Consider the following 22,597-nt stretch of genomic DNA (forward strand, 5'->3'; position numbering starts at 1 on the left):
TGGGCAAAGAGCATTTTGTAGTATTGCACTGCCACATTCACCCAGCATGCACTGATCCCCTCTGTGTTTTAAGACTAATAAACATCACTGATCTGCTTCCCTCACTGCTGTGTCTCTCTGCTCCGTCACTGCCCCCTTGTTGCTGTCACTGCTGCTGCTGCTGCTGCTGCTGATGGATGCTGCTGGTGATGGTACTGCGGCCGCCTGTGTTTCTGGTGTGTTGGGTAGCATGTGTCTGAATGTCAATTCTGTGTCCAGAAGTGACGTCTGTCACTTTCAGGACTCAGCCAAACTCTACAGTCTGCAGCCGGAGGCCTCAGCCAGCTAATAGACCTGAGCAGGTAAGAACGCAGAATAACTATTGAACCAACAAGAGCAACTTTTAAATGACTTTCTGATGTATTTGCTACAGAACACAGCTACATGAAACACAGGTTATAAAATAGTAATTAAACTTACAGCTGTACGATTAACCGATTAACAATCAAAGCTTAACCCTATTGAATCTAATCATAATAGTTTGGAAATAACATCTGAAAAAAACACTGAATATATCATATATAATATATAATATTACCTACGCATTCTACTCTAAAGAAAACTTAAAGCCTAAAAGCAACATGAGCATATGTCCGTCCTATCAGCCGCTAATTGTAGGTTTTCATTATAGTTGATATTTTCAAAAGTGTTTTATGCTTCATATATGGTTTGAATATCTAGCTTTGAATGGCAACATTAAATGCCAATGATCACATTAAAACTTAGTCAAAAATAATTCATATTCAGTTGGCTGATGACGTCTTCCACCTGTGAATGTAAATCATGTTATCCAAATTTGCAACACGCAAGCTGTGACAGACTGATTTTTTTTCCTTTTCTGGGGCCTCTGATGCTAAAAATATCTCCAGTCACTGAGTGTACTGTGAGACACAAACAGCATCTGTCTCAGATCAGCACTCTTTTTTTTTGGAGAATTACTTCATAAATCCCAGCCCAGGGTTAAAGATTATACAATTTAAAAAAAAAATATTGCTCTGGAAAATACCCATATGAGAAGGCAGAATTAAATTATCTCCACTTCTGGGTTTTATTTCATCTCACTACTTTTGCACTGACATGTTTTCACTCAGTTGCCTTATTTCTGTAGTCAAGTTAATCACAACTGACTGAGTTGACCTCATTTTGAAACGTCAGACTTAATTTGCAAAACTAGTGCTGTAAAATTCAAACACTGATCATTTTGTCTTTAGGTAAAGTAATGTGCTGGCAGTACACCACTCAACCCGAACTGCACACAGAATTATAAGTGCAATATGATAAAATATAAAAGTTTAATGTAAATTTTCACGCTCTATAAAGTGGTATAAAGTTTTGTGCAGAGCAAATATAAGGTTTGAACAGTGCTTGTGAATTTTACATTCTATGAAGTCTAAATTTGGCCCCAGAGTGCTCGGTGCAGTTCACAAACACGCTAACTCTCAGTAAAGACACCAGGAATAAAATGACTTGTGATGTGTTCCTCCTGGCAGTGTTAGCATGACTCACTGGCTGCTGTCTCTTCTTTTCTGCCATCCCTCTCTCAAATGTATTTGACTGTCGCTCTTATCTTCTGTTTCTGTATCTTTCTCTCTCTCTCTCTCTCTCTCTCTCTCTCTCTCCAGGCAGACGTTTTTCCGAGGCCTCCTCTGTAAATCTGCATGCAGCTGATCACTGTCCCCCCCTTCCTGTCCCATCCTCACCTGCTGTAAACAAACCTCTATCTCTTCTGTGTCCCCACCTCCTCCTCCTCCTCCTCCTCTCTGTCCCTCCTCCTGCCCCTGCTCGCTCCTCTTCAATCCCCTCTCCTTCCTGTGCTATGATGTGGGGTGTATGTCCGTATCAGTAGGAACCATGACAAGCAATGCATCTCAAATGCCTCAACTGGCACCTTGCTGCACCTCCTTCCCCCTGACTTTGAATACAAAGGGACCACAAATAGAAAGGTGGGGGAAGAGAAGGTGCAGTGCTGTAGGTGACCACTAGAGAGTGCTGTTTGTCTCAGTGAGGGAATAACAGTGCACAGAAAAGAAGTACATCCAACAGTCAGCTTCTCATTATTATTATTATTAAACATAAATATGGGTCAAATCTCCAAGTTAAACTGTGTTAACAACATGAAAACAGTGCAAGCCTCAAGCTTACTTCACTACCACTTATACTTTTGACTGTGCATGTTGATTTTTGATATTGGGCTTCAGATTTTCTTGCCTCGGGTTTAATTAAATGGAAAATAAATGAAAGAGGAAGAGATCTAGTGAGGCAACATTATCATGAAATGTTTCATTTCACTGTAAGTTAGTGTAAATGGGAAATTCACCCTTAAAAATGAGTTGTATTTAAAGAATAAGGCTGGTGATATTCTGTTTTTTTTTTCTTATTGTCAACAAATCCTAAAAGAAGAAAGACAAAAACCAACAATGTGTTAGTGTGTTTCTTATTACTTTCAGACTTCCACAGCCTCTAAGCTCCAGGCCTATTCTGTCATACTGAAGACATAAATCTTTTAAAATGGACCACAAATAGTTTCATTTTTTTAAATAAATGCTCAGTAATTTCTGAAAAATGCTGGACACTGTAGTTTTTCATAAATGCATCTCAAACAGGAGTACACAGTGCATTCGTTGGGAACTACAGTATTTTCAGCCGCAGATAAATATGCATTAGTTGTTTTATTGATTATGTATATGTGACACTAGGACAGTGTTTGTGGGGTTGACTCAAAATAAATTACAGTGTCTGTGCAATGATGTGACTCATTGATGTGTTTTTAACAACAATGGAGCTTTATAGCACAGAGTAATATAAGCTATGTGTGTCACAAAAAACATAGACAATACTTGGTAGTAAGAACAATAGAATATCACCAGACTTATTCATTAAAGTGGGTTTTGAAACGTTTGCCAGTTTCAATCCAAACTCAAAGAAATATTACTAATTTATGAATGTTTATCTTGCAGCCTCCCCCCAAAAAAGTTACAATATATTACAATTACAATATGAATGTTTTTAGAAATAGTCCCAGTTGTCATAGTAACAATAGTCAGTAATTCTTTGTGACATGTAGACTAGTGTTGCCACGTAGTTAAACACTCACAGAACACACACTACTGAATCTACGATACACATACACACACCTGCAGCAGTTGAAAATTGGCCAAGCCTTAATTATAGACAATTTCTCACATCTGACCTTTTTTTTTACACGAATTAATGAAACAAAAAGTTTATATATACATAATATTACTCCTCAAGAATCTTCAACAGTTTTGTATTTTGGTAACCTTAGAAGATATATTTCAGATGCCTAGATTCCATATTACAATGTTTTTCACTTATTAGATTGAAAGGAACCAAATATCCCCTACATCCATATTGCTGTCTCTAGCAAGTTTTAGATCACAGTTTTCATAAAAAAAACCTTGTAAATCTAGACTCTTCCGCTTGTTCTGATAGTGGTACTATCTCACCAAGCACAGGAGGAACCATAGTGCTAAATGAGGAAGTTTCTAACAGCATTGTTTAAAATAAAATACTTCAATATTCTGCGGTTAACATCAGTCGGCACGGCATGTCTGACTTCTGATACACAGCACTGGCTGTGTAGTCTGAAAAGCAACTTCATCTGTACCACAAGCAACGTCAAAAATACATGATTGGTGATTATTTTGAACAGGCTGAGTGTGGCATAGTAAAGAGACTTTTGAACCTGTTATTTATCCCTACAAAAACTGGCTGTCAGGGATCTTCTGTGAGATAATCATGTCATCCTAAAGCATGGCAGAGTGAAAAAAAAGAAAAAAAATGTGTAGCAACTATTTTTATACTGCTAGTTCTAGTTTGAAATAAATATATGCATTATTTATCATTTGCTTTATTTGAAAATTATTTATTTGCTATTTGTTCTTAATCTATAGCGGTTGTTGAATGTGAAGCATTTGTTTTGATGTGTACTGTAGATATACAATGTTGACATTGTTTCTTACGTCGCAGGATGCTAAAGATTTCAGATTTCCACTGTTTTGTCACTGAATGAAAATGCGAATGTGTGTGCAGCTGCTGCTCCAAAATGAATTTGTATAGAAAAGGTGACTAATCCTACGGTTCTATGTTGAACCACCTCAGATTGAAACCAAAGCCCTGATGTAGTGAGTCATTTCAAGAGGATCCTGCTCTATAATAGCCCATATGAGCTCTGTTGCAGGCTTGAACCTCCGGTTACTGTAGGTTATCAAGAGCTGTCTTATCCCGTCTTATCCTCTGACACACACACACACACACCCTCAGATATGGCACCTCATCAACCAGTCAGGTGTTTGACCTTTGACCCCCAAATACAGTTATATTACATTATACTGTATTACTTGAGTGCAGTCTGAGTTATCTGAGCAGATAAGTTGATTGACTGACTACTGACACACTGATGGTCAGTCTCTCCCGCCGCACTCTCTTTATTGACCCCCTGATCAGCCAGTCAGGATGAGAGAGTCAAGGTTGACAGTGGAGGGACTGTACTCTATGTGTGAATGTGTGTGTACTGTATGTGTGTGCGTGTGTGTGTGTGTGTGTGTGTGGAGAACAGGAGCTGTCTCTTTATCTGGGTTGACATTTTGCGACCCTCTCTTCTTTTTATATTGAGGCTTATTACAAATGCATGGAGCACTTTATCACATTATTTTCCCTCTTTGTTCCTCTTTATAAGTCTTTCCATTAAGTATCTAATACTACAATTGTTCAGTTTGACTTTCTCCAAAGGGTAAAAAAATGTCATGAACTTCAAAACCTTACATTATCTCTGAGGTGTGTTTACACAACCTATAGAAACCTTGAGTTGAATGTGAATGGCCTCTTTTTTCTTTTTCAACCTGATGTTAATCAATGAAAACCAATAAGAAAACAACAATTCTCCTGACATGCACTATGGTTGTATACAGAGCTGTCTGAAGTTTAAACGTTTGGATGAGTGTAGAATTTATTTATTGGTCTGTTTGTCTTACAGTAACTGTAACCGATCTGAAAATATTCTGGCAAAGTAAATAATATGTGATACTGTAGCCTAAATATGCAGAAATAGAACATGACAAGAATGGTAAAGTGGTGAAAAAAAGACAGAGGCAAAAATGTCTGTGTTTGTTTGTACATCTGTGCGTTGGTCGGTTTGTTTATAGCGTGTGATTTAGTGCATGCAGTACTTTCTTCTGTAGCTGCTGAGAAACAGTACTGTTATCTCATGAAAACTCCTTTCAATAAAGATGATACATACCATAATTGCACTGTCTGGTCATTACTTTGCTACTCTGAGATGTTTAGCATTTTAAAAAGACACATTAAACAGTTTTTCCACTTATTTGTTACCATTTTTTAGCATCTAAAAAATAAATAAGACAGATAAAAACGCTAGGCTTCATAGTGTTACTGTTACTCTTGATTTAGTCTATAGAAAGAATATTTTAAGTGTTTAGTTTTTATGTATAGGAAGGATAAACTCTCATCTGTGCTGGAACGTTTCATGGAGACATTTTTTGTGTCCTTCCATGATGATACTAATGTGTACATGCTTCAAATTATTGCGAAAAAGAGGAAAAAACGCATCGGCTCAAAGAGGCACAGTTAGACAGTGACATTCAACCAAAACAAATTGATTAGTAGAGTAATCCAGGACCCAGAAGGGTTAGTGCTCCCAAGAGGTGGACTTGTTTACCCTTGTTGCTCCACTGTCTGCTGTGGCTTTGATTTCGTAAATCAATCACATCATTTTAAGGCAGTAGTCACAGAGTAAATGACCTTTGCCGTCATTCTGTTCGCTCAGTTTCATTACAAAATGCGTGACTGGTCATCTTGTACTTGTTTTAGCTGTAGCTTTGTGAGATCCACACATTGCTGTAATGAACTAGGGTAAGTGCTTTCATTTATTATTTTCTAATTAGCCTGAAATCATAAACTTAAGCTTTCAGACATGATCATGTCCACAAATAACAAAATTTACAAGTTGATGTTTATTTTCACTGAGAGAACAGAGAAAATGTTTGTATTATTCATTCATTTGCATAAAGTATATTTTGAAGTGTTAAGCTGGATTTGCTGTTTTTAGTCACGAATTTGCCTTCAACTTAGTACTTCCAGAAATATTTTAATCCAAATGATGACCCTCAGACATACCCAGAGGTATTTTGTTACAGCTAAAAAGATATTTTTGTGTGGTTCTGTGGATGGCACTATTCATCAGGCCACTACTTTGGTCCAGACTGAAATATTTCAACAGCTATCAGATGGATTGCTATGATATTTGGTACATACGGTCTTCATGGTCTGAAGATGAATTCTACTGACTTTGGTGATCTCTGGGTTTTCCTCTAGTGCAACCTTGAGCTTGACATGTGTGGTTTTGGTTGAAATGTCTCAAAAACTAATGAGCGGATTACCATGAAATTTGGTGCAGACATCCATGTCTACCTCAAGATGAATAGTAATATCTGATATTCCCATCAGCCTCAGCTGTACTTGTATGTTAAGTACTAATTAGCAATTAAAGTTCATGTTAAAGTGCTGATGTTAGCATTGAGCTCAGAGCACCACTTTTCCTAAATACAGTCTCACAGAACTCCTAGCATGGCTGTAGACTCTCAGTCTTGTTCAGCTATGCCAAAATATAAAGTACATAAAAATCAATGATAAGATATGGTACATGTATTTTGCAATAACAGCCTCTGTGAATCCCAGTGAATAGATCAGATTTTATTGCTCTGCTGCATGACCTCACACATCCAGCGGAGGAGGTGCAATGGGGTTGGATAGCAGATGACTTGGCCTGCCCAGAGCCAGCAGCCAAGAGGGCAAAGTGCAAAATAGTAGCTGAGAAAAGGAGAGGACACAGCTCACAAGAACTGTGACACAGACTTATTTAAACTCACTCCAGTAACTCTCTCTAGGTGGGGAAGCATCAGTTGAAACAGAGCCTCTCACCCAGTGGACCGCTGACTGAACCCAAGGATAGAAGACCTTGTGAGTACAAAGCTGACGGAATGACTAATATTTATTTTGAATGTCAGGTCCACCTGACAAACCTGTGTCTGGCATCAGCCACTTTTATGATTCACAATTTTACAGTTCTTTAGTTCGTAATATCTACAGTTTTGAACAAGTTGTACTTTTAAAAACATCAGAAAATACAGAATAGAATGAAAACAGTGTGACTGCTGAAAGTTCTTACTAAAATTTCTGAGTTTGTTCTGTAAATGAAGACAGCAAAATGAGTCACAAAGCAATAAAATAAAAGTGGCATAGTCATACATCAGTAATGATAAGATATAGGTCATGACTAGGTTTTCGGTATTCTGATTTTATGATCACTTTTAAAGTATTTGTTCTGAAGGAAAGTTAAGCAGTTTTGTGAACAGCATACAATAACACAATAAAATATTGACTTAACAGTAATTCCTCTGACTTAATCACCCAACAACAAAAACATACCAGGGGGTAAACTGAAAGGTTTGTTTTGAAATATGACCACAAATGGTCGGTTTTATTTCCCAAATACCACAAATCTTGAAGATGTGTTCATCATTCAAACATCAGTTTAGCTCAAGCTGACTGATATTTCTCATTGACAGCTGTGATCACGTCTGATTAGGACAGCATCATCTGAAATACTAATCCTAGACATCATCAACATTCATTTTAATGATGATACATTTCACAAGCTGTGGTTTGGAGGTAACTTTTTAAGAAAAAGATGCCATGAAGCTATCAGTTGAATGTACTGATCAGAGTCTAATACACTGCAAGAATGCTTAATGTTCATATTTTTAACTCTGAATATCTAAGAAGACCTTGGCACTGGGCAATATGTCACAGTTTCTGCTGTTGATGGATGAAAATTGATCAAAAATGAAAATCTTCAAATGTGTAGACCTTGTAACCTTTAATTCAAAATAGCTTTTTTTTGAGAGCGTGGATTGAATTACTGAGTTCAAGGGTTCTCATGAATAAGTTCCTGCTAAGGTCAGTACAAACTAAATGAAAAGGCCAAAATGCAGACATGCCTTAAGATGTAGTATAACAAATGTCATAAAAATGTTATTACAATCGCTTCCACTCAGTTCAATAAACGCATCCTTTTCTTTGTCCACACTTGGATTTTCTGGGCCCATTGACTGGCAAAGATGGTGATGAGCCATAAACCTAAATCCAAGTTTCAAAACCATGTGGCTGATGTCACAAACATTGTGTTTTTCTGACAGTTCCCGTAAGACGGATGCAATAATAAACTAATAAACAATCTTGAAAAGTCTAAATGTTGTTGAAAAGTTTAAAAAATTGGTGCAAATTATTTGATGTTCGTAAATTTAGTTGATTGAGTATGATTCCTATTACAAACAGCAACTACACATTCATCAACTCTTACATTTAAGCGAATGAGAGGAAAGTTAAACATGCTGGAAGTGGAAAAAAAGGAGGACCAGCCAATAACTTCAACATGACCAAACATGATCACTCACCCTCAATTTACCCTAAAAATTACTTTACAAAGATGTGTTGCATAAGAGTTAATCTGCTCAAAAACAAAGCATTTTGTCTACATCTCTTTCTCTGCCATCACATGAGCCGCTGCCACATAATGTATAATCTATCTTCATTCATCTGTGCAAAGCCTATCTGCTATTGACATTTCTCCTGAGGAGCGATCAAACTGCATGGATTAGAAAATGAGGTCACTCGTTGTCTTTCACCCCTCCCTGGAAGTCTATTTAACACAATCGCTCCCTCAGTCTTCTGCGTATGTTATCTGTAGCTAGTTTATCATTTATCATTTGTTTACATTGTTTAGACTAAGCTGCAGTGACTGGGGATAACACTGTTGCTATGGAAAAGCATTGTAGGTAACCACCGTTCAAAACCCCTGACCTATATGTTCCTGCAATCAGACCAAGAGTTTATACACTTCTTCAGGTTGGGATTCACATGAGGAGCCTCACCTCCTTGGAACTGAGGCTTATCATGAATATTAATTCCTTTTAGTATGAGGCAACCTGCCAGCAATGGGCGCGTGACCTAATTTAATCTCTAAATTTATAGTTAGATAAGATCCTCAGTGCTACATCGTCAAACTTCAACAAAGAATAAGCTACAGCTATTCACATCAGTGATGTCACAATAACTGTCCAATAACTGATGTCACATCTGATTTGACATCAGTTATTGGGGTGTTTCAGTTCACAAAGTGCAGTGCAGCAACTGATTTCTGCTCTAAATGATCTAATATGGATTTACCTCAGATTAAGAATTGAAACTGAGCCATGTGTGGATCCTAATTCTTCTTCAAAGGGCTCTACTAGTGCTTGTAGGGTCTCACATCTTTACTCTACCAACACATAACAACAAATTCAGAGCTCTTATTTTTAAATTTCCATCATTTATCCTCAGGGAAGCAACAGTGTGTGTAAGACTAACTTGCAACTATGAAATCCACAGGATCCTTCACCCTGTGTTATAGTCCTAAGTGTTGTGGCCAGGACCAGTGGTAACCATGACAGCTGCAGAGCCACCTAATGGAGTGTGGCACAGAAACGTCAAGGCCCATACATCAGATGAGATCTCTAGTCATGGTATGCACAATAATATATTTATATACTTCCCCATACATAGAAAATATTCTATGTTGTGTTATTGTGTTGTATTGTTTTTTGGAAGTAGATGCATATTTTGTTGTATTTTTTGTTTGTGTAATAATTCATTCATTCATTCATATGAAGTTATTCAAAGAAAAATGTGCAGAATGTTGGATTTCTATTTATTTATTACTTCCATTCCATTATTTATTTCTCCTTCTTTCCTCCCTAGTTTTGCACTGAATATTCTGTCTCAGGTACCATGTGTACAGTGTACTGACTGATGACTAATTCAGGCAAATATGTTCTCTCTGCAGTTGGTAGTCATAATAACGCACAGGAAGAAGATCTGAAACAGTGGCAGAAACATGCACAGGTAACCCACTTTCAGCCAGTATCTTGGCCAACAATCCCTCATTAATGTTGCCGCTCTTCTGTCGTACTCATTTGAAAAGAGAAAAGTGTGCAAAATATGGGAAGCTACATGTACATAGAAAGTGCAGTGAATGAAAAAACTAGAAGTTGAGAAAATTAAAATGATTCTCTGCATGTGTCTTCCTGTAGAGAGCGAAGGTGAAGATCATGGAGCAGGTCCAGGATCAGCTCAATGATATTCTAGACAATGCTCTGACTTTCACCCAAATCCAGCCAACAGTTAATGGAAAGTCGACAAAAAAACCTTCATCTAGGTGAGGAGCAGAGGAGGAGAACTTTTTTCTTTCCACCTTGCTTACTGGTTTAGTGGATGTATTTGTCTTGTCATTTACTGCTGTAAAAGATGTCTGTGTTTATGTCTTTTTATTCTGCATATCTTGATTTAGATCTCAAAGGATGGATGATGGAAAAGTGTTTATGGACAGGGCATCACTGCTGGAGTAAGTATGATAGACTGACAGTCTGTTTTCTGAGTTTGACAACACGCACAGTGAGGTGCAGACCAGTGTGAACGTTTGTACAAGTCCATCAACATTCAACCAATATACTCCAATGTGCCATTTCCAAAAATTTGTATTTATCATGCCTTCACCGGGTATATTTTAGCCATAATTTAGACTGAACCATGCTTGTATGTTGTGTATTATTATTTTATTATTATAATAGATATTTATTTTGTTAAGTCACCTAAGAAACTGCCTCATATATTATCCTGATGAGTGCAAGATAGCTGGGAATACTTGAGTAAGAATGTATGATATATTGAAGAAAAGTTATGCAGCATGTTAAAGATTGACAGTCTACAGTATTACAAAGATCAGTGTTTATGAGGCCACATGTATTTGTATCGCTTCATACGGAAACAGGTCATACAATATAAATAGCTCAATAAACCTTCAGTATGAACACAGCACAACAGATAAGCACATAAATACAACATAGAGCTGCTTTTTATGACACTATTTTCTAATCCTGTCTCTGTGTTTTCGTCCTCTTCATCAGTGAACTGTTTGAGATCAGCCACATCAGGACTATCTACCACATGTTCATCGCCGTACTCCTCATCTTCTGCCTGAGCACGCTGGCTGTCGATTACATTGACCAGGGCAGGTTTGTGAGACGTGTGCATTTCCTTGTGGAGGCGTGTATGTTTACAGCAATGACACATCTCAAACTCTACGACCCTGAACCATGTCTAATAGAAACTCAGCTACCCTGAAGCCTTAAAAAAACTTCTTACTTCTTATCTTTCTTTTCTCCAGCTAAACCTTATTGTGTCCCTCCATTTCTCCATCCCTCCCTGCCTCTCTGCTCATCTGGCAGGAGAAAGATAGAGCAATCAATCCCTCTGAGTATTTCTGCTGTTGCTTTGGGCAGCACAGTAATGATTTGGTAGCTGTTTGCAGATGCAGGCTTCTAAGTTTAATTCTTACGTTTCTCACTGGAACAAATGCCAGTGGGCATTTCCACTGTGTGCAAATTATTCGATACATCTGCCCTCAGTTAACATTGATGGGTAAATCAATGAAAAAAAATAATAGCACTTGCAATTGGCCTTGATGAATTTTAAACAAATCCTTTGACATGCAGCAATGAGAGGGTATTTAAATCTATCATTATTATCACCAGAGGTATCTTTTCAGATGGGAGAAATTAATGGGAGCAAAACTCAATGCACTTCAGTATTCCTGCACATTTATCAAAGTCATTCATGCTTCAATATGATTTTGTTTAAAATATTCATCCAAAGTGCCTTTTTCAGCTCGTACAGAACAAAATGGCTAGGTTTTATACACATACAGTAACTGCCCACTGGCTTCCACTCAGTTTTTTGATTTTCTAAACTAAAATCATCTATTTTTAATTTCTTAATAATGACTTGTCTTTATGCAATGATTCATTGTATGAACTTTATGTTATGTTCTTTTTTTCAGCTAGCTGACCACTTTAATTTTGTTCCTAAATCTCAGGTTGGTCTTGGAGTTTGACCTGCTCTTCTTCGCCTTTGGGAAACTGGGGACAGTCACCTGGGTGTGGATGCTTATGTTTGCCTACACCCTGCTGGTTCCCTACTACACTCTGGTGTTTTGGGGGCCTTTGTACCACAGCTTCCCTTCCAAGTTGGGGCTGTCCCTGGGGACAGGTCTAGTGCTGTCTGCCATACAGACTTGCGTGCTGGGATTGTTCCCCATCTATGTGGTCGTACACCACCAGCTGCCGCCAGCCTCACGGTTTATTGTTATATTGGAGCAGGTGAGTGTTTGTGTGTGTGTTTCAAGAATATACATAGTGAAACTTTTGTTGGGTTCATAGGTAAATTTCAAGTAGCAATTGAATTATGAGTTTCTCACAAGATTTGTACTTCTTCATTTATTAAAAACTTGGTGCAAAAACTTTGTCACATATCACAGATATAACGCATCAGGATTTAATAAGTAACAACAAATTCCAGTACAGAATTGCCCAAATTTGTTTTTAGTCATTTATTAACAGTATTGTCTTTATGAAAAGTGTCCCAGTAAGTAGATACTGTATCTTAGTTACAATTATTTAATACCCAAATTAGAGTGATTCTTATCAAAGACAATTTTTACATCATGTGTTTCTATTAAAAAAGAATAAATATTGATATTAAAATAAACAAATATTGGTTCATATATCGTTTAAACTTTCAAATATCAATATTGGCCTCAAAAATCCAGTATCAATTGACATCTAATCCACTAATAAACATGTCACCTGTGTATGTACAACATAATATCAGTGAACATAATAAAATGTAACAGAGTAGAGGACATGTGCATGCATAGCACAACGAAGCTAAAATAGCTGGAAATTATAACTAAACTAAACATAACAACTGAACATCAAAACTAGTTCACCCTTGCTATTTATGAGCCTCTTAATAAGCTGAAGAAGCTGAAGGGTTTTTATGACAGTCGTGTATACTGTCAGCACCTCCTAATCCTTTAGCAACACCACTTGGGGAGACAAAGTATTGCTGGCACTTATGCTGACTACAAAGAACACAGAGAACGCAAACTTAAATTTGAAAACTCCTGAGTCTCAGTCTGCTTTCATAATAAAGATGAGATGTGTTATTTAGATGCATCAAACAAATCACAGTGTGCATCATTACTCTATGTATTGTAGCCTATATACTTGTTGCAGCTGTTGTGGACACACTAATTAATAATTTCAGAAAGAATTTTCATATTCATACAGTTAGAATTAGCGGAAAAGGCTCTTTGAGAAAACTCTTAATGAATCTAAGCATCAACAACAATTCTGCTGGAAAAACTAATCCCCTTTTGAAACATAACAGTGCAGAGTCAGAGATAGTTGTTAAAACACTATACGTACATGAACATTATAGCTTAGCTTAGACAACAATATCAAGCTAGGAGGTTAGGGTCATGAAAGACGAGACAGCAAGCAGAGTAAGCATATGGAATCAGCAGAGTAAATGTGAGAAGTGACAGTTTATAAAAGCAGCCTAGTACTTTTATATGAATGAATATGAATGTGAGTTGATGCATTAAGTCAATGATACTGAGCAAGAGTGAGACAGTTGATGTAGAGCAACATTTGTGATCAAATAGGAATAGCAGTTAAATACGCTTCACAATTTGTCATTCAAAACTCCATTTTTCACACAAGTAGAGATGTACTTCTTGCAGTTCCAGCAGCTTCCCTCTTTTCAATACATTTATTTCAATAACTCCTGCAGAATGATTAATGTGATTTTTATTACAATGTGAACTGCTGCTGAGCATAAAATCAAACAGACAGAATAAAACCCAAGCATAAAAATCCTTATTAGAAACGACCTGCGCAGAAAAAAACACCCCGCTCTATAGATAACATTATATTTATTGGTAATCCAAATTATAAATGCAGCCATTCATTGCTCTCAGCAGGAACATTGTAATAAGGAAAGCAGAGATGGGAGCTTTCCAACTGGAAAGCCATCAAAGAGGCAGCAGGTCTCAGTGTAGCCAACGGTTGTACATCATGGACCCACGCTGTAATACCTCCTCATCCTCTTTATTACACTGGCCTCAGTCTCCCAAAACCGTCTTATATCATTTGAGCTCCATTCGATGGAGTGAGATAATCTCAGTGCTTAGATGCTCTTGGGAAACCCGGTCCTGATCCTCATCTGACCCGGGTCCAGTCAGTCTATTTGTAACTCTGAGGCTGTCCATCCCATCTAAACACTGTCTGATATACATGTTGATGCACAAATGAAATATAAATGTGTTAAATTCATTGAATTGCTTTAAAAGAAAAAGATAAACCAATTCTCCAGCTGTCATGTCATACAGTTCCCTTTAGTTGTACTTCCTCCTGATTAATTACAGAAGTTATCTTCTAACTAATTCACATAAATCATCTATCATTGGGTTTATGTGTAGAGACCAGAGATTGAGGCCATAAAAATGTTTCGCTTCAGAAATCTTGCCTATTCATGTAATAGAGAGACAACGTAGAAACTATTATTACTGATACATCATGTCTCACTTCACATAATAACTGCAGATATTAATTTTCTTCAGATTCGATTCCTGATGAAGAGCTACTCATTCATAAGAGAAACTGCCCCTGTTATTATGAAGAATACACCAAAGGAAGGTATTGTATTGATTTGTTTTGATGTCAGGTGTGTTTATTCCTCAGGCAGTATCATTACTCACAGTGCCGCTCCCGGACATTGGAGAAAAATGACGATAACAGATCTCAGTGGGTTACCGCATTATGATTCATGCTGATGTAAAAACTAACAATGAATAACCCTGCATACAATAGATAACCTCAAGTATGCACGTCCCCATGAGGTGAGAGGATTGTAACAGTCTGTTAGTGGGAGATAATGTTAGGAAACTAATGTCTCTCCAGAACCTTTGACTGTGAAAACTCATGGTAATAAACTTTAATACTGACAATGTGCAGTGAAATACCTCCAGGAGAAAATGAAATAGTCTTGAACAAAACAGTAAAACTGATAGAAGTGTCTATAGAGATGTCTGCGCGGCAGACAGACAGAAAATAAGCACCTTGTTTAAGACATTTCCACAGAACAGCACTCTTTTACCATATTTAAATGTCTTTAGTGTTGGTAAGATGCTAAAGCTTGACTGAAATACAGAAAATAATTTAGCAAAAGAGATTAGAGGCTCTTACGCAGACAATTTCACATAATGGCTTAATGATTCCATAATAAGCCCACTAGTTTAATGTTAAAGACAGCTATTTGTTAACAGGTTCCCACATTAAAGCTCAATGAAGCTTTAGAAATCACAAGTGGAAATGTTAAATAGCTGCTATTATGTCACATAATGAAACAAGAAGCTTGTTGGAGTCGCAGACCTTTAAAAAATTTTAAAACAAATCATCCAAGAAACCTGTGACTTATAAAAGCTCCGTCATCACCAGGTTTAAGGCCTCAAAACTGGACCCTTTGAGTTTGATGGTCACACTTACTAATAAATTGTTGTGATTTTTTTTTTCTTTGTCTTTCAGGAGAAAATCCCAGGTTCCCAACATTCTCCAGTTATCTCTATTTCCTTTTCTGTCCAACTCTTATCTACAGGGAATCATATCCCCGGTAAGACACATTGTCCCGTTTCCCTCGATCCCATTTACTCATCCTGTTTCTGCTCTTATAATTAGTGAAATGATGCAAGTACAAATGACAAATGGCTGTCACATTTATCTTTGTACCGTAAACTCTTGGTACATCAACTTGAAGCTAAGTAGTTGTTGGGATTTCTCATTAATTGCTGCTTCAATACCCATCAGAATGACAAATGAAAATGTACATTAGACGACGGACCCTGAAAAACATCCTCTGATGAGAGATTAAATTAATGGTACTTGTGTTCAAGTTAGAGTGAGATGGAGACGGGATCTGGATCCCTAATTTCTATATGGATATGAAGAAAAGGACACACAATAGACGCTATGTACAGTACTACAGTATGCATTTCTGACATAGTTGCATCCTGTCTGTTCTTTGCAGGAATACCCACATAAGATGGAAGTATGTTGGTGTTACTCTTGGCAAGGTGAGACGAAACTCTGTGTACAATTTAAGTATTTCGTGTTAAGATGTTTTTACTTTCACTTACACATTTAATCACCTTTTAATTAGAATACATAATATGATGAGCTAAGCATTCCTTTGTGGGGTTACTGACCTAGAAAAGATTGTGCTTGTGTCACAGTGTGCTTAATAGCAAGTGCTTTAAAGCTTTAATCTTTGACATCATACTGTCGATCACTATCTTCATATATCTAGTGCTGATTCACAAGCAGGATCTATATTGTTTTTTCCTTATTCTAGGGTGTCATAACCTTTTTAAAAACATTGTTATGTTTCATTTGCAGATCTTGGGCTGCCTGTTTTATGGCTACTTCATCCTGGTGCGCCTTTGTGTGCCCCTCTTCAAATCTGAGACCAACCAGCCTTTTAGTAAACGGACTATGGTTCTAGCTGTGTTCAACTCAATATTACCAGGTACTTTCTATCAGCCAAAAAGCATGAATTGTACACATACACGTTTGTCTTTATATCCTTGTGAGGACACTCATTGACATAATGCATTCCCTAGCCCCTTACCCTAACCCTAACCATCACAACTAAATGCCTAAACCTAACCCTTACCCCAAACTGAACCTAAACCCAATTCTGACCTTAACCTTAAAACCGAGTCTTAACCCTCAAATTGTCCTTTGAAGTTGTGAGGACCGCCGACAATGTCCTCACAACACGGAAATGTCCTCACTGCTGCTTTTCAAATGAAACTGGTTCTCTGAAAGATAGGAAGACATGCGCACGCACACACACACACACACACACACACACACACACACACACACACACACACACACACACACACACAGACAACTACAGTACATAGTTGCACATGCCACATGGAGCCTGTTTTTGGAGGATTTTTCAGGCAATAATAGAAGGAAGTCAGATGTAAAGCAAACATATAAACTAAAGTAAACCCATGACTGCAACATAGTACTGTAACTTCTGCTTACAATCTCTATTATCTCTCATCTGTGTGAGTCAGCGCTGGTTAATGTATTACTTTTAATACAAATGGAAACAGTCCCCAGTGTTTTAAATCAGTGATAAGATTAAAAGATGCTATTATGCAATTAGATTAGGTATTCAAACACTGGCATGTTTATTACTCTCTTTAAGTGAATAGCTTTTTTAGTAAGTGCTGATATAAGAGCATCAGTGTCAACTTACAATTCTTAAGAGAAAGCTGGGACAAATGCCCAGAATCAAATTGTTTCTCATAACCCCTCTTTCCTCTCTCTCTCCCTCTGTGTGTGTGTGTGGCTTTCTCAGGTATAATGCTCCTTCTGTTGTGTTTCTTTGCCTTCCTGCACTGCTGGCTCAACCTCTTTGGGGAGCTGCTGCGTTTTGCTGACAGGATGTTCTACAAGGTATGACTGGTTTTGCATGGCATCACCTCCCATGTGAATCATTATTTTCAAATATACTTACTTTACCAGATGGGGAATTTATGATTAATGTCAAGTGAAATTACAGCAGGGTGGCTTGATGGTCCCAAAATAGTTCAACTTTTCCATCATCAAATACTACTGGTACGATTCATTCTTGAGACTAAACCCTGACTTAGACAGTGTCTGAAAATCCCTGTGTGCCCTCAATGTTTGCCACTTCCCCTCTAGTTCTGTGCTCATGTGACCTTCTGCCATGACTAAGGGTGCGCAAGATGCATGCATATGTCTAATTGGCTGGTTTATTTAAGCGTTAAAAAAAAGCTGAAAGTTGTTCTGAATTAAAAATGCATCTTCCACTGTATTGTGTGTAATGCTGCTGTGCGTGAACCAAAAGTCAAACAATGTCCGCTGTACAGAACTATTTTTGAATTCTTTTGCAATACACGTAGATCAGCATTACTGTAAATGTGCCAGTGTTAGCCAAAAAGCTCATTTTCAACTGTTGTCTCTTGGCCAAATCTTAAAGCTATGTACAGATGGATCACCTTTGTTTGAATAGTGTGTTTAAAGGAAAAGGTCGACATTTTGGGAAATCCAAGCATTGATACCACTCTCATGTCCGTGCATTAGAGCCAGTTACCTTAGCTTGTATAAACAAATAATAATACAATTTATGGTGTATCTCATCTGTTTAATCTATACACTAACAATGTGTGGTCTTGTTTTAGTCTTTTGTAGTTTAAAAATAACTAACTGTATAAATGAATTCAGGCCCCAAAATTGTGATCGCTCTCTTCAGTTTTTATTTTGATCCACACACACATTAACTGAGTTATCCTCTTTTTTTTCAGGACTGGTGGAACTCTACATCTTTTGCAAACTATTATCGTACCTGGAACGTGGTGGTTCATGACTGGCTTTATTACTACGGATACAGAGACTTCCTCTGGGTGAGCAGAGTGTCATTACAGTACAGCAAACCTATATTAAATAGACAAACAGTTAACAAATAAATAATAACAATAAACAAAATGTTAATGTTATAGCCTAGTGGGTTATGTCTTTATCTGCAAAGCAGGGAGTCACATGTGTGTATAGTTGTCTTAACATCCATCCTGTAATTCTAGTGACACAAATTCTCCTCTGAACCAGCCTGACCCCTGAACTGTGAGTCAAGCCCTCTCTCTCTCTCTCTGTTCGATCTCTGATCCCTGCAGCTGTCGAAAAGGAAATTCCGAACAGCTGCCATGCTCTCGGTGTTCATCGTCTCTGCTGTCGTCCATGAGTACGCCTTGGCCATGGGCTTCGGCTTCTTCTATCCCGTCATGTTTGTCCTCTTTGCAATCTTTGGAGGTGAGGGATGTACTCATTATTCAGGGAGCAATTTTCACAGAATGATTGCCATTCTGTGCTCTGACATGGTTGTTATGATTATGTGAAAAGATAAAAAAGAGAAAAATAAATTATAAAAAAAACAAGAAAGAAAATATTTAGTGCCCACAGTGCATCATTACAGTTGCTGAATTCTGAACAGTCCTTCTGAACTGCATGTTCATAGCTTGTTAAAAATATGTAAATCTCCCCTTTCACTTCCTTGACTCTGCCTTCAAGCCTTCATAGTTAAAATCTGTAATTATTCACTCTAACAGACATTCTGTAGCTCTTTTCAGAGGAGTGCTCTCATTATATTTAAAGAAACTTGTGCATTGTGTCCTTGTCCTCTGCAACTCAAAGTTGCCATTTGCCAGAATGTGTTCTTCTGTACTTTTTGTGCTTTCAGTGTTTGTCCCTGTCCCTTACTAAGAGTGTTACTGTTTAACTACAAATACCCTAAAAACTGAAATCAACAACATTCCCTCATGTCGTCCTCTCTTAGTGGTGTTCAACTTTACCATGAACGACAAGCGGCAGAGCCCCGTGTTCAATGTCATCATGTGGGCGTGTCTCTTCCTCGGTCAAGGCGTCCAGGTGTGTCTGTACTGCCAGGAGTGGTACGCGCAGATACAATGTCCTCGGACAGGGGTATGTACTCCACCAACATGTATTCTGCAGGTAGTGAAAAGGCCACAAGGAGCAATGCAATAGTCCTGTGCTGATTAAATTAGTATCTTTATGTGATGCTGTTTCTGCTCTAAAAAATAGGTTTACTTTTTATCTACCTTTTTAAAAAGCTGTTTCATATTATTTAATATAGAATCAGATCACAACCTTGTCAAAAGCTTTAAATTTTAGAAACATAATGGCCTTGCACACGATCCAATTGGGCAATCATTCAGAAAGTGAGATTTTTTACACTTCTTTCATCATTATATATGAAAAAATATATTAAATTTACTGTGGGATTCTTCCTCTGAGAGATTTATCAGGCTGTTTGAAAGTCTAAACAACTGTCCCACTGGACTGCACTGTGTTTAAATCCATTGAAGAGATGCATCAGAATCGAGTGATGAGGCTATCTGTGAAGTTGTGCATTACTAAAAAAAACATCAGAAACCTTTCCTTTAAATAGACAGAGCTACAGATATGTACACATAGACACCATGTGACTGTTTGTTGTGGATTTCAAATGAAGCTGCAAACATTTCAGTGTCTGTTAGTACACTACACTACATCAGTAGACAGTACTTTGACCTCTGTTTGAAGCTAGCAGGTGAATAAACTTGAAATACATCTGACATTGACTGAGACTAGACTACAACACTAGAAAAAACTCACAGATATATATGAGTTAACTAAATTACTCCACCCTGGTACTCGACTTGGACGTCACACAGACGTCAGTAACCAGATGAGCGTGCCTGTTGAACAAATCACGGTTTCATTATCCTGGCTTTGTCGTCTGTTCTTCTCTGCAGTCATTCATGAGCATCTGTTACTACAAGACACACATGCATATATGTATATACAAATACAAAGTGCATAAATGTGTTCTTAAAGAGATAACACACCCAGCACACACCCAACTTACAGACTTATGAGAAAATCTGAGATGTATTTAACCCTTAAAAAGCCCCCCTCCAACCCCAAGTCTTTGATGAAGTCACAGATGTGAGGGAGGGATTTTCACGACAGATGGGCACAGATGTACTTAACATACTTATTCTACTATGAACTACTCCATCTCTGTGTATCCTCAGCTAAGGCATCCTCTAAAGCCAGTGGCGTCACTCACACACACACACAATGGCTTAACACAGATAACGACTATCTAAAAATAGTAGTGACATCTGTAAAATTAGATTATTATGTGATAATAAATATGGTTTTTAAATGCTAAATCATACAGATATTATATATTAAAGGATTGCAGATAATGTTACTAGAAGGAGAAGGAGGAGGAGGAGGAGAGCTACGTGAATATTTAGACAAACTCTGACTCTTTCCTAACAGAATAGTTTCTGGGAGCTGGTGACGCCTCGTTCCTGGTCCTGCAGCAACCAGAGATGAAGCTGCTGAAAGCTGAATTTTTTTCCTGAGCTGGAAGGATGAATGAAGAAGGGATGGAAGAATGCAAATACATGGAGTCACAATGAACTTAACATGATGGATAGGACATCGTGAAAGACATGTAAATATATAATGTTTTCTATTTTCAGTGTGTAAAGAAGCTTTGGGTCAAGATTGTCTGACTGTCACTTTTAGCTTTATGTTGTTATTTAGGTGTGATGTTATATTTGCGTCACTAAATTGATCACCACTGGTTTTCATTTGTACTGATAGTATTGACTAGTTTTTAATAAATCAGGCTGTGTGGACAGTTTATTTTTTATTATCAAGTGCTGATAGAATATCATACTGTAAGTAAATTGTTGTTCATTAATTAACATGTAGAGCATTTATTGACATAAAAATTGTTTATGAAGTGCAAACTTTTGTGAAAATCTGTCATTTTTACATTTCTGTGTGTGTATGGGTTAAACATAAGTTAATAAATTAATTCATTAGCTAGCTTTAAAGGTGCTGGTAGTGGAAATTGCCTCTTAGCTCGATCTCCAAGTCATGTGCAAAATAATGTGCAGGGGGCAAAATATGTACTGTATAATGTATATAGATATTTTTACAAGCTGTAAGAAATCTTAATTTCTTTACGTCCCTGAAAGTAATTCCTTAAATTATTAAATATATTTAAAGTTCCCTTCAAACCAAATTGTGTTTTTCTTCTTGTTCCTTCAGTTGGATGTTTGAGCTTCACTGTGCAGAATGATGTATTTTTACAGAGTTTGACACTAGAAGGTTGTTTTCACATTCATCTACTGAAGGGGGAAAGTTTCTCTGTGCTCTCCTTAAATCTGAGTTAAGGATGTGCATGATTTGTGACATTTGTGACTAGTTTAGAGTCAGTCGTGGTTCGGTATTCAACTTACACAAGTGTGATGTGGAAACTTGAAGCTCCCAGTACACTGAAAATGACTTTTTATTTTTATTATATTTTTTTATTTACATATTCATCCATTCTGGTATTTATAATGAGGGAGAAGGAGTATATGTCATTTTAAGGATTTAGACTTAAATTATTATTCAAAGTAGAGTATTTTATGGACATCTTAAAACATGTCCGGAGGGGATCTTTAAACGCTGTAATGAAACTCTCTCAAGAAAAAAAAAATATTACTCCGTGAATAAAATGTGTGATTGCATTTTTATTTTTGCTGTATTTATATTAAAGCTAGACATGGTTACAAAACCTGAAAGGGGAGTGATTTCATTTTTGTTTTGTAACAGCGTTGTGTTTTTGATTGTATTTTTTGTTAGATGTAGAAAACAGTTCACACAAGACAAGCCAAATCAGTGACAACTTAAAACAGGCTTTGCCACAGTGAGGGCACCTGGGCTGCAATGTTTGTTGCATGTTTAATCGTGTCTCGGTTGACATTCAGCTTGCAGGGATTGGTGGAGAGGACAGGTACGCTAACCAACCAACCACTGGCTGCACAGCCTCTTATCAGTCAACCACAAAGCCTGTGTTTGTCTGCCTGCCACGTCCCTCTGAAGTCATACAGGAAGAAGAGGATTAACACTGGTACAAT

General features: G+C 37.4%; 2 protein-coding genes across 2 annotated transcripts in view; both read left to right on the top strand.

The window, feature by feature from the left end:
• Positions 1-5,304, top strand: part of kif5ab (kinesin family member 5A, b) — a 63,280-nt gene extending 57,976 nt beyond the window's left edge. The window contains exons 28-29 of the mRNA XM_044350119.1: positions 229-341; positions 1,662-5,304. Of these exons, the coding sequence (XP_044206054.1) occupies positions 229-328 (100 nt within the window). The 3' untranslated portion in view covers positions 329-341; positions 1,662-5,304. The remainder of the gene's footprint in view (positions 1-228; positions 342-1,661) is intronic.
• On the top strand, positions 320-21,712 carry soat2 (sterol O-acyltransferase 2). The gene is made up of 17 exons (XM_044350120.1): positions 320-341; positions 6,966-7,038; positions 9,508-9,641; positions 9,962-10,020; positions 10,209-10,333; positions 10,466-10,519; positions 11,082-11,189; positions 12,050-12,332; positions 14,639-14,714; positions 15,603-15,687; positions 16,102-16,147; positions 16,470-16,599; positions 17,452-17,549; positions 18,422-18,520; positions 18,788-18,923; positions 19,447-19,592; positions 20,961-21,712. The coding sequence occupies exons 3-17, from the start codon at positions 9,563-9,565 to the stop codon at positions 21,015-21,017; spliced, it is 1,581 nt and encodes a 526-aa protein (XP_044206055.1). The 5' UTR covers positions 320-341; positions 6,966-7,038; positions 9,508-9,562; the 3' UTR covers positions 21,018-21,712.
• The last annotated feature ends 885 nt before the right edge of the window (positions 21,713-22,597 follow it).

Source organism: Thunnus albacares, chromosome 4, assembly GCF_914725855.1.
Source record: "Thunnus albacares chromosome 4, fThuAlb1.1, whole genome shotgun sequence".
Taxonomy (NCBI): domain Eukaryota; kingdom Metazoa; phylum Chordata; class Actinopteri; order Scombriformes; family Scombridae; genus Thunnus; species Thunnus albacares.